General features: G+C 36.3%; 1 protein-coding gene across 2 annotated transcripts in view; it reads right to left on the reverse strand.

The window, feature by feature from the left end:
* The window catches only part of COPG2 (COPI coat complex subunit gamma 2), a 94,831-nt gene that overhangs the window by 28,914 nt on the left and 48,434 nt on the right, over positions 1-17,483 (reverse strand). For both annotated transcript variants that reach the window (XM_035021118.1, XM_035021119.1), the window contains exons 10-12: positions 5,050-5,183; positions 4,426-4,493; positions 2,022-2,210 (exon numbers count right to left, since the gene is read on the reverse strand). In XM_035021118.1, coding sequence (XP_034877009.1) covers positions 2,022-2,210; positions 4,426-4,493; positions 5,050-5,183 — 391 coding nt within the window. The remainder of the gene's footprint in view (positions 1-2,021; positions 2,211-4,425; positions 4,494-5,049; positions 5,184-17,483) is intronic.

Here is a 17,483-nt window from a genome sequence, read left to right on the forward strand (position 1 = left end):
AGAAAATATCATAACATATTTCATGGATAAAGAACTAATATCCCTAATATATTAAAAAAACTTGAAATAACTGAGGAAACAAAAGACCAAAATTCCTATAGAAAATGGAAAAAAGAGATGAACAAATGATATTCAAAAAGAAATATTACATGATCTTTAAAAATGTAAAAAGATGTTTAACTCACCTCATTAAGAAGAGAAATTCATTAAAACTACATTGAGATCACTTTCTCACCCACCAAGCTGACAAAACTTCAAAACACAATACACTCTACTGGTGAGGCTAGGGGGAAACTGGCACTCTTAAACATGCTGGTGGAATTTAGCATTCTCTACAAATAGACTACATATTGATTTACCCTTCAACCTAGCATATGAACTTCTATGAACCGACCCTGAGATGCACCTCCAACATTTTAAGAAAACATATGCACCAGGTTATCCACTGCAGCATTATTTGTAATTGCAAAATACTGAAAACTATCTAAATACCGAAGCATAGGAGACTCATTCAGTAAGCTATACTACACAGTGACATTCATAACCTCCTAAGGTTCCGCAAGATTCAAAATGTCTACTTGAATAAATAGGCTGTTTGTTTTTTAAAAGTCTAGATATAGGGGTGGCTGGGTGACTCAGTTAGGCATCCGACCCTTGATTTTGGCTCAGGTCATGATCTCAGGGTCCTGAGATCGAGCCCTGTGTCAGGCTCCACATTGAGCGTGTAAGCCTGATTAAGATTCTCTCTATCCCTCTCCCAGTGCTCCTGTGTACTCTCTCTAAAAAAAATAAAAATAAAAAGTCTAGATATATAGAAGAGAGTGAATAGAGCAAGTTATACTTATTTGAGAAATAAGAATGAAATAATAAAATCTTTCTACTTTAATTCTTTTAACTGAAATTTATTTTATTGTTCTTTTGATCATCTCTGACACATTCTCACCAGTTCTATTCAACACTATAGTGGAAATCCTAGTCATTTTAATAAGGCAAGAAAAAGAAAGGGAAGGCATTTAGGTTGGAAATGAAGAAACAAAACTGTCTGTATTCACAGATAACATGATTATGTATACAGACAATCGTAAGAAATGCATAACAACTACTGGAACCAATAAGGGTACTCAGCCAGGATACCAAGTTATGAGAAAGCAAAAAAATATATGTATCTATTTTTATATACTACTAGCAAACAATAAAGTAGAAATTTCAATAGGATATAAAAGCATAAAATATTTAGATATAAATTTAACGAAAGATGTGTACAAGATCGATAGAATAAATGCTGTAAAACACTGCTCAGAGAAATTAAAGAAGACCTAAATAAAGGGAGAGGTATACCATATTCATGAACTGGAAGAATACCATTATGATGTCAGTTCCCCCCAGATTTATTTATAGATTCAACATAACTCCAATCATAATTCTAGCAGACTTTATTTTATAGAAATTATAAAATGATCCTAAATTTTATATGGAAATGTAAAGGACCTAGAATATTAAAAAAAGGACAAAGTTGGAAGACCACCTGCTTTACATTTAAGAAGTACCATAAAGCTACATTAATCAATACAGCATGGTACTGGCATAGGATTGACAAATAGATCAACAGAATGTGATAAGGAACCTAGATATATACCTACAGTTATACAGTTATCTGCTTTTCAGACAAAGATGCCAAAGCACTCTGATGGGGAAAAAGAGGACTTTTTCAAAAATTATGCTGGAATGACTAGATATTAGTATGGAAAAAAAAACCCTGAACTTATCACACACAATATATATATATTTAATTCAAATTGGATAATAGACCAAAATGTAAAAGCTGAACCCATAAAACATTTAGAAAACATAAGAAAATATCTTTAAGGTCTGGAAGTAGACAAAGGCAATAGAACAGTGAAAGAAATTAATAACTTGAATTTCATAAAAATTTAACACTTTTGCTCATCAAAAGATACTGTTAAGAAAAGAAATAGGCAAGCCAGAGACTGGGAGAAACATGATCATATTTAAACTTTTACCTTGAACTCATCTGAGATTTCAGATACAAAAGAAGATATCTGCTTCATGAGCCTGTCCACACTGCTCTCACTCCCTGTTTTGAGGAGTGTAGTAATGGCCAGGGTTGCAATGCTTCTGTTTGAGTCTGTGATCAAGTTTTCTAAGTCCAGATTGCAGGCAGTAACAGCAGAGGGGTGCTTCATTGCCACCTTGTGGAAGGGCAAGACAAATAATAAGCAAACTGCTACTAATGAAGACCAGAACTTTAAAAAACAAAGAAAGAGGAAAATAGACATTTTAATTAAGGTAAGCAGCTTTTAAAAATCTAAATGGGGCAATATAGGTCAAAAGTAATTGTTTTAAGAAGAACATCTCCAATTAATAAGCTGTGATATATCATTTGATACACGATTAACTGCCAGAGTCATAGTATAACAAAGCACTTTCTCTTCCTAGGTTTCTATAATCTTTGTAACAATATCACAGTCTGTGGTTTTGTTTTGTTTTTTAAGATTTTATTTATTTCAGAGAGAGAGAGCACACAAGTGGGGGGAGACAGGCAGAGGGAAAGGGAGAAGTAGAGGTCCCGCTGAGCAGGGAGCCCAACTCGGGGCTTGATCCCAGGACCCTGAGATCATGATCTGAGCCAAAGGCAGACGCTTAACCGACTGAAACACCCAGGCGCTCTCAGAGTCTATTTTATTACAGTTGGCCTATTTCTCTTTATAGTACATGTGTACATGGATATCTATTCTACTAGATGTAAGGATCTTGGAGAATCGTACCTACTGTGGTAAACACTGCTCAAAGACTGTTAATATCTTATCACTTAGAAAACACTTCTGTATTTCAGCAAACTCCAGCCACTAAAACATGTCTGTCCTTCTCCTGCTTCTTTGCTTTTGTCAAAATTGTTCACTTCTCCATCTCAATATTGGTATAGAATCCTTTACCCACAACTTAAAAAATTTGAAAACTCAGCAAAGTATTGGCATCAAAATTCATTTAACAGGAAAATCTGACCCAAACTAATGTAAAACAAGTTAAATATGAATTTATTCCACTTAGTGAGGATAGTCCTATGTATAGCACAGAAATATTAATATGGCTTTAAAAAAAGAAATATTAATGTGTTTAATGGTAGGGTACTGCTCTAGGCTCAGTGGGGGTAGTATATAAGAGATAGCACCATATTGCCTTCCTAAAATTCATAAAATACTGAATTCTGAGGCACATCCTGCCCCAAGTTTACAGATAAAGGAATGTGGACCTATATCACTTCTTAAAAAAACAATTCAAATTGTTATTCTGTAAAGGGTTCTTCTGTGGCTGTCCTATAAAGGTTTTTCCATGGCTTCTCTCGCCTCCAATTGTTCATACTATTAATTTATAATAGATCACATACTGCTTTATGACAAGTCTTCTACTACATTAAACTTTCATTTCAAGGAAATGAAATGGGTGGCTGAGTTGGTTAAGTGTCTGCCTTCAGCTCAGGTCAGGATCCCAGGCTCCTGGGATCGAGTCCCGTGTTAGGCTCCCTGCTCAGCAGGGAGTCTGCTTCTCCCTCTACCCCTCCCCCCGGCTCATGATCTCTCATGCTCGCTCTCTCTCTCAAATAAAATCTTTAAAAAAAAAAATAAACTTTCATTTCAAATGTTTATGGTTATTTAATTTATTCTATGTTTCTGAATTGTATTGTCTAAACCTATGGTGTCCAGTAGGGTAGCCAATAACCAAATGTGACTACTAAGCACTTGAAATGTGGCTAGTCCAAATTAAGATATGCTCCAAACATAAAAATAAGCACTGGATGTCAAGACTTAGTGTGAAAAAATATAAGGCAAAATAGATCTTTAATAATTTTACACCAATTCCATGTTGATATGACCTTTTACATATATTAGGGTAAATAAATTATTAAAATTATTTTCATCTTAAAAAATGTTTAATGTGGTTACTATAAAATTTAAAATTACATGTGACTCACATTGTGTTGCACCAGCACTGTCCAAGAAAACTTTCTACAGTGATAAAAATGTTCGGTATGTTTGCATTGTCCAATATGAGACTCACTAACCACATGATTACTGAGCACATAAAGTGTGACTAGAGTGACTGAGGAGCTGAACTTTTTATTTTATTTAATTTTACTTAATTTAAATGGAAATAGCCACTCATGGCTAATGGCCATCATATTGGACAACGTGGTTCTCAGCTATAAAGTGCTCAGAAGTCGAATTATAATCTTTAGTTGAATAGTAAAAATGGCCATACCTAAGGCCACAAATACAAGGAAGCTGCTATAGAAGTGAAGCCCATAAATCCTATTTACTAACCTTGGGGAGAAAGCCAAATGCTTCACATGTAATGATTCTCAATCAAACATTGATATAAGTCAACAGTTGGCAAAGGGACACCTACCTTGTTCAAGGTCCTCACAGCTGCGTATCTCAAAGCTGGCTTAGGAGAGCTACAGAACAGTTGAAGAACTAGAAAGAAAAAAAGATCGCTGTGAATATAGCTCACTTCATCATATTGCATATATCTGAAAATATAGTACATAAAGTATAGTATTCAAAATATGCATAAGGAGATTAGATCACAGCATCAAAACTTCACATGAGAAATGTATCATCAAAAATAGTAAAAACACTTTTTGTTAAACTATAAAAAGTATAAATATAGGAAACAAAGTTTATTTTTCTATAAGAATTAATATACCCACTAATATCTGAATTTGTGGTAGCAATATTTATAGTTATAAGAGCAAATGGACTTTTTAAACATGGAAGAGAACTGAAGGCATGAAAGTTACTTGATTCCAAGCAAAAAATTTTTAATGTTTTATATAGGGAAATGGTAACTTCAGAAAAAGAGGTAATTAAGAACAACAAAAATAAACCATCTACATACCACAACACAAAGGTATATATAATAGAGCTAAGGTTCAAAAATCATTCTTACTACCTATCCTGCAGAACTATGGAACTTAAAACAAAAACATACGAATATAAACAAAATCCAGCTATCAAACACACAACTAACCTGAAACGGCAGGTGCCAACTCCCTGGCAGTACAGTTAGGAAGATGGATGATAGCTGACGCAGCTTCATAAATAACCATTTCATGTTTATTTCGCAAGCAGCTCTCGATGAAATCAAAGAGTGGACTTTCATGGCTGACAATAAATACACATAGGGCATCATCAGATATCAAAAAGAACAGGTGTAATATGCACAGCACTTAAAAACACAGGCAGAGTGGGCGCCTGGGTGGCTCAGTTGGTTAAGCAACTGCCTTCAGCTCAGGTCATGGTCCCGGAGTCCTGGGATCGAGTCCCACATCGGGCTCCTGGCTCGGTGCGGAGCCTGCTTCTCCCTCTGACCCTCTCCCCTCTCATGCTGTTTCTCTCTCTCTCAAATAAATAAATAAATAAAATCTTAAAAAAAAAAAAAAAAACACAGGCAGAGTGAGAAGCACTTTTGGAATTATGGATGAAGGACCTCTGAAAATCCATTCCTCCAAAAAGCAATGAGAACACTGGCATAAATTTTCAAAATTAACTTTTTCAGCACTCTAGAAATTAGCCAAAGGCCTGCAACAATCCCAAAAACATTTATTCAAGGAAAATAGCTGAATCTTCCTAACAACAGCAAACAAGCTTTCTGATATTTTCACTTGCTGTATTTCTAGTCCCTCTTCCCAGTTTCATGGTGGCCTTGGAAATCAGCAGCCTCAGAATTGCAGTAGCTATGACAGCCAGCAGCCTAGCAGCCATTGGAGGAGGCTGATGGGTTTGGAGCTCCCTCAGAAGCCCTGTCCCCAGGGAACTGTCACTATTCGACCTGACTGGTGCTCCCTAGAAAAGCCCCGTTCATGGAGCTAATCTTTGTTTCATCTGACTCAGAGCCCAATCAGTGAGGAAAGCCCTAGCCTCAGCAAGTTTGTCCCAAAAAATCAGTGGCAACTGTTTAACACTGCAGTTGCCAGGGGCAGTGACTCCACCTGGGGCAAACAAGAGGCTGGCCAAAAAACTCAAAAGGAAAAATATGAGAAACAAGAGCTCCATGGGAGACTTTGGCAATTTCTGACACATTCCTGGGGATCCAGAAGGCCACGCACATGTAGAACGCCGTGCAAATACCCAGGAAAGACAAGATAAGGCCTAACCTCTCACCCGTGCTTGCCTTTGAGGTTCTGTGCATGTAGGAAGTGAAGGCTAAGGCAGAGTTGTAAACTGCCAGAGCATGGAAGCCATGTCCCAACACACAAAGTGCCCATTAGAAAAAGAGTTGGAGACCTATTGGCTTAAATCATTTAAGAAACTGTCAAATCATCAGCTGATGACTTAGCTAATTAAGCAGAGACTTCAGTGACTGCATGTGACAAAGAGTAAGACTGCAGAATTTGTCCAGGAAAGACACTAAATAAATGACAACAACAAGCAGCAACAATAACAATCTCTGAGGATGGGGAAGAGGGAAATGTGATTACTAGAGTTACCACAATACTTAAAATATCCAGTTTTTGACAAAAAGTTATGACACGTGTAAAGAAAGAGTATAAAGTATGCAGTCCATAGCAATTATTCTTGGGGAAGCCCAGGTATTAGATATGGCATTGGATGTACCAGACAAAGACTCTGTCAATGAATATAAACATGTTCAAAGCAATAAAGGAAACCATGTGTAAAGAATTAAAGAGAATTAAAGACATGACAATCATACCTCACCAAAGAGATAATATCAATAAAGAGAAATGAGTTTTGGTTTATTTATTGTGTTGTTGTTTTTAAAGAAACCAAATAGAAATTCTGGATTTGTAAAGTGCAATAATCAATGAAATATTCAAGTCTGCAATTCAGCAGCTGATCTGCACTGGCAGTAGAAAGAAATGAGTAAACCTGAAGGTAGGTAAACTAAGATAATCCAGCTGAGAAAAAGAAAGAAAAAAGAATGAAAAAAAAAAAGAAGAGCAGAGCCTTGGAGATCTATGGAATATGACCAAGGGTATGAACAACTGCATAATAGGAGTCCCAGAAGGAAAAGAGAGACACAAAGGGGCAAAAGGAATGTTTGAAGAAATAATGAAAAAAAAAAAAATTGCCCAAATTTGATGAAAGCACTAATCCATGCACTTGAGTCTCTCAAAAAACCCCATGGAGGATAAACAGAAAAAGATCCACACAGAGACACACCATAAGCCAAAGAGAAGATTTTTGACAGCAGCAAGGTAAAAACTACTCATTGTGTAATGAGTAAATGAGTAGTTTTTACAGGGGAACATCAATATGATCAATGGCTAGCTTTCCACCAGAACAATGGAAGAAATAGGGCAGTAGAATGCCATAGTCAAAGTGCTGAAACATAAAGACAAGAATTCTATATCCAGCAAACTATCCTCCAAAAACAAAGGCTAAAAAAGACATTACCAGGGAAGCAATGACAGAGAATGCACTGCTGACAGATTTACAAAAAATACTAAAGGAAGTCTTTAGACTTAAAGATTTACACTAAACAGTGATGTGAATAATCAAGGAGAAAAAAGAGCACTAGAAATGATAAATATGTGAGCTGATATAAAAGAGTCCATAGATAAATTGTTTTCATTTCTCCCAACTACTTTAAAGGACATAAAATGTTACAAAGCAATAATTATAACATTATAGTTGACCCTTGAACAACAGGTTTGAACCACATGGGTTAATTTATATGCAGAGTTCTTATAATAGAGTACTGCAAAGGTATTTTCTCTTCCTTATAATTTTTTTTTCTTTTTTTTTTTTTTTAAAGATTTTATTTATTTATTTGACAGAGACAGCGAGAGCAGGAACACAAGCAGGGGGAGTGGGAGAGGGAGAAGCAGGCCTCCCGCCGAGCAGGGAGCCCGATGTGGGACTCGATCCCAGGACCCTGGGATCATGACCTGAGCCGAAGGCAGTCGCTTAACCAACTGAGCCACCCAGGCACCCTATAATTTTCTTAGTAACAGTTTCTTATCTCTAGCCTACTTTATTGTAAGAATACAGCATATACTACATAAAACACAAAATACGTGTTGTTTATGATATCAATAAGGCTTCTGGTCAACAGTAGGCTATTAGCAGTTAAATTTTGGAGGAGTCAAAAATTATATGCAGATTTTAGACTACCTGGGAAGTTGGCTCCCTTAGCCCCCACATTCTTCAAGGATCAACTGTATATTGTTGGACTTATAACACATACACATCATACGCATGACAATTATAACAAATAGGAGCCCAGAGAGAATGAAACTATACTGGAGAAAAGATTCTATTTTTTACTAAAATTAAGTTAGTATTAATCTGAGGTAGTAGACTGTGGTAAAGTAAAATGCATATGCTAATCCCTAGAGCAACAACTAAGAAAAAACTGAAAAAAAGTGAAAATATTGACAGAAAAATTAAAATGATACACTGAAAATACTCATTTAAGACAAAACAAAGCAGTCAAAGAGGACAAGAGAAACAAACAAAAAAAGGCAGGAGACATATAGAACAAATAGCACAATGGCAGAAGTAAATCCAACTATATCAATAATTATGTTAAATGTAAATAGTCTAATTACCCCAACCAAAAAATAGAGATTGCCAGACAGAATAAAAAAGCAAGATCCAATTATATGCTGTCTACAAGAGACACACATTAGATTCAAAGATACAAACAGGGTGAAAGTAAAAAGATGGGAAAAGATAGGCCATGCAAACAGTCACCATTAGAGATTAGGACTGACTATATTAATACCAGACAAGTAGAATTTAAGACAAAAATCTATAAGAGAAAAAAAGATATTTCATAATGAGAAAGAAGGTAATACATCAGGATGATATAACAACAATAAACACATATACACTTAACAAAAAAGCCTCAAAATACATGAAGCAAAACCTGACAAAATGAAAGGAGAAATAGCTCGTGTAACCATAATAGTTGGAAATGTCCATACCAACCCAATGATCAATAGAACTAGACAGAAAATCATTAAGGATATAGAACAACGTAATCACCCAACTTAACCTAAAACATTCAACCCAATGACTGTAAAATACATTCTTTCCAAGTACATATGGACAGTTCTTAAGGATGTAATAAGTGCCGGTCACGAAATAAATGTCAATACATTTAAAAGGACAGAAATCAAAGTATGTTTCCCAACCACAACTGAATTAAATTATAAAACAGAAAATAAATTTTAAAAATCCCCAAATATTTGGAAATTAAACATTTTCTAAGTAACCCACATATCAAGAATAAATCAAATGGAAAATACTTTTAAACCAAATGAAAACAAAGACACATCAAAATTTGAGATGTATCTAAAGCAATGTAGGAAGGAAATGCATAGCTTTAAACACTGATACCAGGGAAGAAAAGTCCCAAATCAATAACCTAGGCTTCCACAATTAAGAAATTAGAAAGAGAAGAGTAAATCAAGCCTACAGCAAGCAAAAGAAAGGAAATAAGATCAGAGCAGAGATCAATAGACTAGAATGCAGAAAAATAATAAAAAAGAAAATCAATGAAACCCAAAGTTAGTTCTCTGAAAGATCAACAAAATTGACAAATATTCGGCTAAACTAATTTAAAAAAAGGAGTGGGGCGGGGAAACAAATTATCAAAATCAGGAATGAAGAAAGGAACAACACTACTGACCCTAAAGAAATTTAAATGATTATAAGGGAATATCATGAACATCTGTATGTCATTTCTGGGGATTTGTCCCTAGAAATACCAAATTACCAAAACTGACTAATGAAGAAATACATAATCTAAATAGGCTTATGAGTTACTCAAAATCTTCCCTCAGGGGCGCCTGGGTGGCTCAGTTGTTAAGTGTCTGCCTTCGGCTCAGGTCATGATCCCAGGGTCCTGGGATCAAGCCCTACATCGGGCTCCCTGCTCCGCGGGAAGCCTGCTTCTCCCTCTCCCACTCCCCCTGCTTGTGTTCCCTCCCTCGCTGTGTCTCTGTCAAATAAATAAATAAAATTAAAAAAAAAATAATAATAATAAATAAATAAAATCTTCCCTCGAAGAAAAGCAGAGGTCCCAATGGCTTCATTGGTTAATTCTATCAAATATTTAAAGAAATAATACCAATCCTTCAGAAACTCTTCCAGGAAATAAATGAGGGGAGTACACTACTTCCCAACGCTGTGATGTCAATATTACCCGTAACAAAGCCTGACAAATTTTTGCAAGAAAACTATAGTCCAATATCCCTGAAATAGACACAAAACTCCTTAACAAAATTAGCAAACTGCATCCAGCAATATATAAAAGAATAATCAATATTCACAACAATTCACAATAACCAAGTAGCATTTATCCCAGGAATGTAAAATTGGTTTAACATCAGAAAAATCGATGCATGTTATATACTAAATTAATAATATAAAGGACAGAAACCACAATTATCTTAAAAGATGCAGAAAAGCAATTGACAAAATCTAACACCCATTCATGATAAATATTCTCAAAAAACTAGAGACTAAATGAAATGTCCTCAACCTAATAAAAGGCACTTTCAAAAAATGCACATCATGCTTAATGCTTTCCCCTTATGATCAGGGACAAACCAGGGATGTCTACTTTCACCACTTGTACTCAACATTTTAGTGATAGTTCAAGACAGTAAAATTAGGCAAAAAAAAGAAATTAAAGACATCGGTTTGGGAAAGGAATAAGTAAAACTGTCTTTGTCCACAGATGACATGATCCTGAACACAGAAAATCCCAGGGAACACACACACACACACACACACAGAACTAATAAATGACCACAGCAAGGTTACAGGATACAAGGTCAACCTGCAAAAATCAGCTGTATTTCTATATATTAGCAACAATAATCCCAAGTGAAATTAATAAAATAATTCCATTCTTAATAACATAAGAATAAAATACTTAGAAATACATTTAATAAGAGAATGCAAGACTTTTACACTGAAAACTATAAAACACTGCTGAGAAACCTAAATACAGAAACAGTCTCTGTTCATGGACTGGAAGACTCAGTAGCAAGATGGCAATTCTCCCAAATTGATTTATTCAAAGTAGATCTATTGTTATATTCAGTGTAATCCCAACCGAAATGCTGGCAGGCTTTTGTTGCAGAAATTCAAAGCTGATCCTAAAATTGATATAGAAATGCAAAGGACCTAGAATAGTCAAAACAATTTTCAAAAACCTAAATATATAAAGCAATCACTGACGTATCTGAAGGAAAAACAGACAGCAACACAATAATAGTAAAACACTTCAAGACCCTATTTTCAGTAATGGATACAACATCCAGATAGAAAATCAGTGGACTGGAATAACATTATAGACCAAGTGGACTTAACAGACATATACAGAACATTCCAACCAATAGTAGCAGGATGCACATTCTTCCCAAGTACACACAGAATATTCTCCAGATTAGATTACATGTTAGGTCACAAAACAAGTCTTAACAAATTTAAGAAGATTAAAATCCTACCAAGTATCTCTTCTAACCACAATGGAATGAAGCTAGAAATCAATAACAAAAGGAAAACTGGAACATTCACAAATATGTAGAAAGTAAACAACACACTCTTGAACAACCAATGGGTCAAAGAAGTACTTAAAGGAGTTTAAAAAGGAAAATTAGAAAATATCATGAGACAAAAACATGCAATAAAAGCAGTACTAAAAGGGAAGTTTATAGTGAAAAATTAAGTTTTTAAAATGCCATCTATGTAAATATACATACAAAATAAAAAAGAATTGCCAGAGAAATCCTGAGAATTAACAACTGAGGGGTAAGGGTCATTTCATCCAAAACTGATCTGCTGACCACCCAAAAAAGAAGCTGAGTTCCTATGAACCTCCATGACAACTGGACTCAGCCCAATGTGTATGGCAATCAATTCCGGTCAACCCAAAACTTGGGCTGGAGTTCCTTCCCATCATGCCAAGGGAGGGGCTGGTACTTCCCCAACCATGAAAGAGGAAGATTTCTGCTACCAACATGCCACATCATACAGCTGCAAGATTTGAATCCCAGACCCTGATTATGCCAGGGAAGGGCTGCTTCCCCTAAAAAACTATGCTGTCAAAATAGGTTCTATTTGGTGGCATATAATTGTTCAGGGTTGTCTCTTCTAATTTCTTCCCCTGTGGCATCAGATATAATGTCTATCATATTATGTTACTTCTGCATCCCACCCCTGATCACAACAGTGAATGGTTGTCGCTTCTGTACTTAAAGCGGTTTAAAAGCCACAAAGCCCAAGGGTCCTAATCCCTCTCTTGGGATGTGAAACCTGCCCTGACAGACCTCTGTGCACTGAACTGGAATGAATGGGCGCTGGGGCAGTCAGTGCATCTGCTCCGGTTTCCGTCTCTATGGGTTGCTCCCACTGAACGCTACTCCAGTAGGCTGTGTGTGAGTTTTCCTTGGACATCTGTGCTTATTTGTGTAAGAACTGTTACAGTGAGGTGGGCATCAAGTCAGGTTTCTACTGTGGCCTTCTGGAAGTAAATCAAAGCGAAGGAGGTCAAAGACACATTTTGTCATTATGACCCGTCACTGGGATGGCTGGTCTCACTAACTACCTGTGAGAAATAGCCCTAAAATCCCAATGAATGAAAAACCTGGGGGATATCACTGCCCAGGTTAGAACTCCTTGGTTGTTATTAATGGTCTTGATGGGAGTATCCCAGGAAGAGGCAAATTTGACTGAGGGCAAGGCTGAACAATCCCTAATAAAATTACATACATATGCACAGAAAAATAAGGATGTAAAACAAGAGCTGGCAAACACTCTGGCAGAATAAGGGAGGATTTGTTCCAGCATGTATCCACACTATGATGAAGCTGTGATAATAAAGAATGTGTTGTTGGTGCAGAAACAGAAAGAGAGCTCCTAGAGCCGAGGAGCCCAGAAACAAAGCAGTGAGTACAAGGATACCTGACTTATGACACAGCTGACATTGCAGAGCAGTGGGTACGAACACATATTTCAACAAATGGTAGCGGGACTACTCGGTATCCATAAGGAGGAAAAAAAGAAATTAAATTGTTACCTCATACCATATCCAAAAAACAATTCAAAGTAGATTATAGACCTAGAACACCAAAGTTAAAACTATAATGCTGATAAAAATAGCATAGAAGATATATTTGAGAACTTGAACTAGAAGATGTCTTGAGCAAGACACCAAAAGTATTATTCCAAAAGTCAAAGGCTGATAAATTTGACTACATTAAAGAAGTTCTGTTCATCAAGACACCAAGAGAACAGACTAACTTGCGTGGCAAAAGCTATTTGCAACATATACAACCAAAAAACAACTCCTAGAAATCAGTAAAAATAAGGCAGATAACCCAATTAAAAACTGGGTATTTCAACAGAAAAGATATTCAAATGGTTAATAAACATAGAAAAAGGTTCCCAAACTCATTAGTAATTAGGAAATTACAAACTAAAACCACAATGACTTGACAAGGATGCCAAGGCAATACAAAGGAAAAATAATCTTTCACCAGATAGTGCTGAGACAACTGCAAACTCCTATTTCAATCAGATCTCCACATGCAAAAGAATGAAACTGGACCCCTACACCTCACACTATATATAAAATATCTCAAAATGTATCAAAGACCTAAATATAAAAGATAAAATTATAAAACTCTTAGAAGAAAGCATAGGTGTAAATCTTCATGACCTTGGATTAGACCATGGTTTCCTTAGTATAGTACCAAATGCATGAACAACGAAAAACAAACAAAAACAAAAAAAGCCCAAAACAAAACCTACATAACCTGGACTTCATCAAAATTTAAAACTTCTGTACTTCAAAGGACACAACCAGGAAACTAAAAACACAATCCACAAAATGGGAGGAAACATTTGCAAATTATGTATCTAATAAAGGTCTAGTGTCCAAACTATATTTAACAATGATTACAACTCAATAAAAGACAACCCAGTTTTTTAAATGAGCAATGGATCTGAATAGACCTTTCTCCAAAGATCTACAAATGGGGGTGCCTGAATGTTTCAGTTGGTTAAGTGTCTGCCTTCAGCTCAGGTCATGATTCCAGGGTCCTGGGATGGAGCCCCATGTCAGGCTCCCTGCTCAGTGGAGAGCCTGCTTCTCCCTCTCCCCCTCCCCCCCCCCCCGTTTGTGCTCTCTCGAGCTCTCTCTCAAATAAATAAATAAAATCTAAAAAAAAAAAAAAAAAAATCTACAAATGCCCAATAAGCACATGAAAAGATACTCAACATTATTAGTCATTAGGGAAATTCAGCCTTTGTTGTTATCAAACCAATAGCTTATTTGTACAATTTTTGGTCAATAAAATTTTTTTCAATGGGAGGGGCGCCTGGGTGGCTCAATCAGTTAAGCATCTGCCTCGGCTAAGGTCACGATCCCAGGGTCCTGGGATCAAGCCCCAGGACAGGCTCTCTGCTTAGCGGGGAGTCTGCTTCTCCCTCTCCCTCTGCCTGCCGCTCCCCCTGCTTATGCTCACTGTCAAATAAATGAATTAAATACTTAAAAAATTTTTTGTCAATGGGAAAAAAACACACAATGAGATACCTCATCACACTGACTACGAGATATATAATAAAAAAAGACGGTGCCTCGGTGGCACAGTTGTCAACTCTTGGTTTTGGCTCAGGTTGTAATCTCAGGGTTGCGGGATTGGGCCCCAAGTTGGGTTCCGTGCAGAGTCTGCTTGAGACTCTCCCTCTCCCTCTACCCCTACCCACCCCTGCAGGCTTTCTTTCTCTCTCTCTCTAAAAAATAAATAAGTAAATCTTTAAAAGAAAAAAAAAAAGACAATAATGAGTGTTGGTGAGGTTGCGGAGAAATTGGAACCTCCATGCACTGTGGGCAAGAATGTAAAATAATGCACCCATTTTGGAAAACGGTTTGGCAGTTTCTCAAAAAGTTAAACACAGAGTTACATTATGACCCAACAAGTCTACTCCTTGGTCTATACCCAAGAGAATGGAAAACATACTCACATAAAAAATTATGCATGACTGTTCATAGTGGCATTATTCGTAACAGCTAAAAAGTGGAAACACCCAAATGTCCATCGACAGAAAAATGAATAAAATATGTGATAGCTACCCAGTGGAATATTATTCAGCCATAAAAAGAATAAAGTATTGATACTTCTATAATATAGATGAACCCTAAAAACATTAAGTGAAAGAAACCAGAAACAAAAGACCACATATTGTATGATCCCATTTATATGAAATGTCCAGAACAGGCAAATCCAGAGAAACAGGAAGCAGATTAATGTTTTCCAGGGGCTGAGAGGAGGGGGAGGAATAGGGAGTGACTGTTAATGGGTTGGCAGGGGGGGTTCTTTTTGGAATGATAAAAATATTCTGGAATTAGTGGTGGTAGTTACACAACTTTGTGAATATACTAAAGACCACTGAATATACACTCTAAAAAGGTGAATTTCATGGTATGGGAATTATAGCTCAATAAAGAAAATCTAATACACCCCCTCTGATTAGTAAAAATTTTAAAATTTGACATCAAGTCTTGGCCTCAGGGGATCTCAGCCTACTGGCTGGATATAATCACTTCGAAAAATGGTCTAACAATGATCGACCAATTCCATTCCTGGAGACCTATCTATAGAAATAAATGCTTACATATAAAGAGAGAAAGCTATGGTAATAAGGTAGTGTGGTATAAGCCCAGGAATGCTGTTTGTAGCTGTTTCATTAGTAAGTGCTCAAAACAGAAAACAACCCAAATGCCCATTAATAGAAGAATGAATATAAATGAACCTGGAAGGATTCAATCAAGGAAATATACAATTAAAATGAACTAGAGCTTCAGCAAAAACAAGGGTGAATTTTACACTGAAATACTGAGTGGGGAAAAAAAAAAACAAGATACAAAACATAGCATGATTCTAATGACATAATGTTCAAAACAAGACAAAACTAAACCTTACTGCTTATGGATGCATACACAGGGGGTAAAAATCTAAAGAAAAGCAAAGAAATTACTACCATAAAAATCAGAATAGTGACTTCTCCTGGGGGTAGGTATGACCAAGAGGATACATAAAGCATTTCTAGGATACCAGAAATGTACTACCTAGCATATGGGCATTATATGGGTATTCCACAGCAATTAGATATAATGTAATACAATTTTAAGTCTTATACATTTCCCTTATATGTATACTATGTTTTTTAACTTAAAAATTTTAAAGAATATTGTATATTCTCTCTTGGATCTAGGGTTCTAAATGAGGTAAATTTTGTTATCAGTGATACACAGACTGACTACAGTTTTCTACTTTTATAAGTGATTTGTCTGTTTCTGCGACATGAGGGGTTATAGTCTTCCAAACCCTTTATTTTCTTATATTTAAGATTTTACTGTACATATTTTGAAGCAATGTTATTAAGTATAGTTAATACTTAACCGTCCTTGAGCAGTGCAAGGATGAGGGGCACCAAACCACTAAGCAGTCAAAAATTCATGTATTTGACTCAAACTTAACTACAGGTAGCCTACTATTAACTAGAAGCCTTACCCACAACATAAATAGTTGATTCACACATACTTTGTATGTCATACGCATTGTATATTGTATTCTTACAATAAAGCAAGCCAGAGAAAAGAAAATGTTAAGAAAATTAGAAGGAAAATACACTTATGATACTGTACTATATTTATCCATGTGTAAGTGGACTGCACAGTTCAAACCTGTGTTGCTCAAGGGCCAACTGCTTATACAAGTTCACTCCCATGATATTATTTAGACTATTATACTTTTGTCAAAATACAAAATCCCACTTTGTCATTTTTAATGTTCTAAATCCTGATTCCTTGTGTTCTGACTTGTATTACTATTACTAAGCAGCAATTTTTATATATAGTGTTAGTGTCTATCAAACATGCATTTTTGATACATTTTTTTTTTTTTAAGATTTTTATTTATTTGACAGAGAGAGACACAGCAAGAGAGGGAACACAAGCAGGGGGAGTGGGAGAAGAAGAAGACTTCCCGCGGAGCAGGGAGCCCGATGTAGGGCTCGATCCCAGGACCCTGAGATCATGACCTGAGCTGAAGGCAGACGCTTAACGACCGACCCACCCAGGCACCCCTATTTTTGATACATTTTAAACTTTTCCTTGTCACTCTGTTTAGAAGTGTCTGTTATAAAAAGCTATATAATAGATCTCTTATTTTGTTTACCCGAACTGATACTTCTAAAGATTTGAGAGAGCACGTGGGGGGCTGGGGGAGGGAGCATCAGATTCCCAGCTGAGCAGGGAGCCCGACATGGGGCTCAATTCCAGGGCTGAGATCATGACCTGAGCTGAAGTCAGACACTTAACCGACTGAGCCACCTAGGTGCCCCCCGACCTGACACTTTTATTTTTTTTTTATAAAGATTTTATTTATTTTTTGACAGAGAGAGAGACAGCGAGAGAGG

The sequence above is a fragment of the Mirounga leonina genome, unplaced genomic scaffold (assembly GCF_011800145.1).
Source record: "Mirounga leonina isolate KUSES-001 unplaced genomic scaffold, KU_Mleo_1.0 Mir_174, whole genome shotgun sequence".
Lineage (NCBI taxonomy): Eukaryota > Metazoa > Chordata > Mammalia > Carnivora > Phocidae > Mirounga > Mirounga leonina.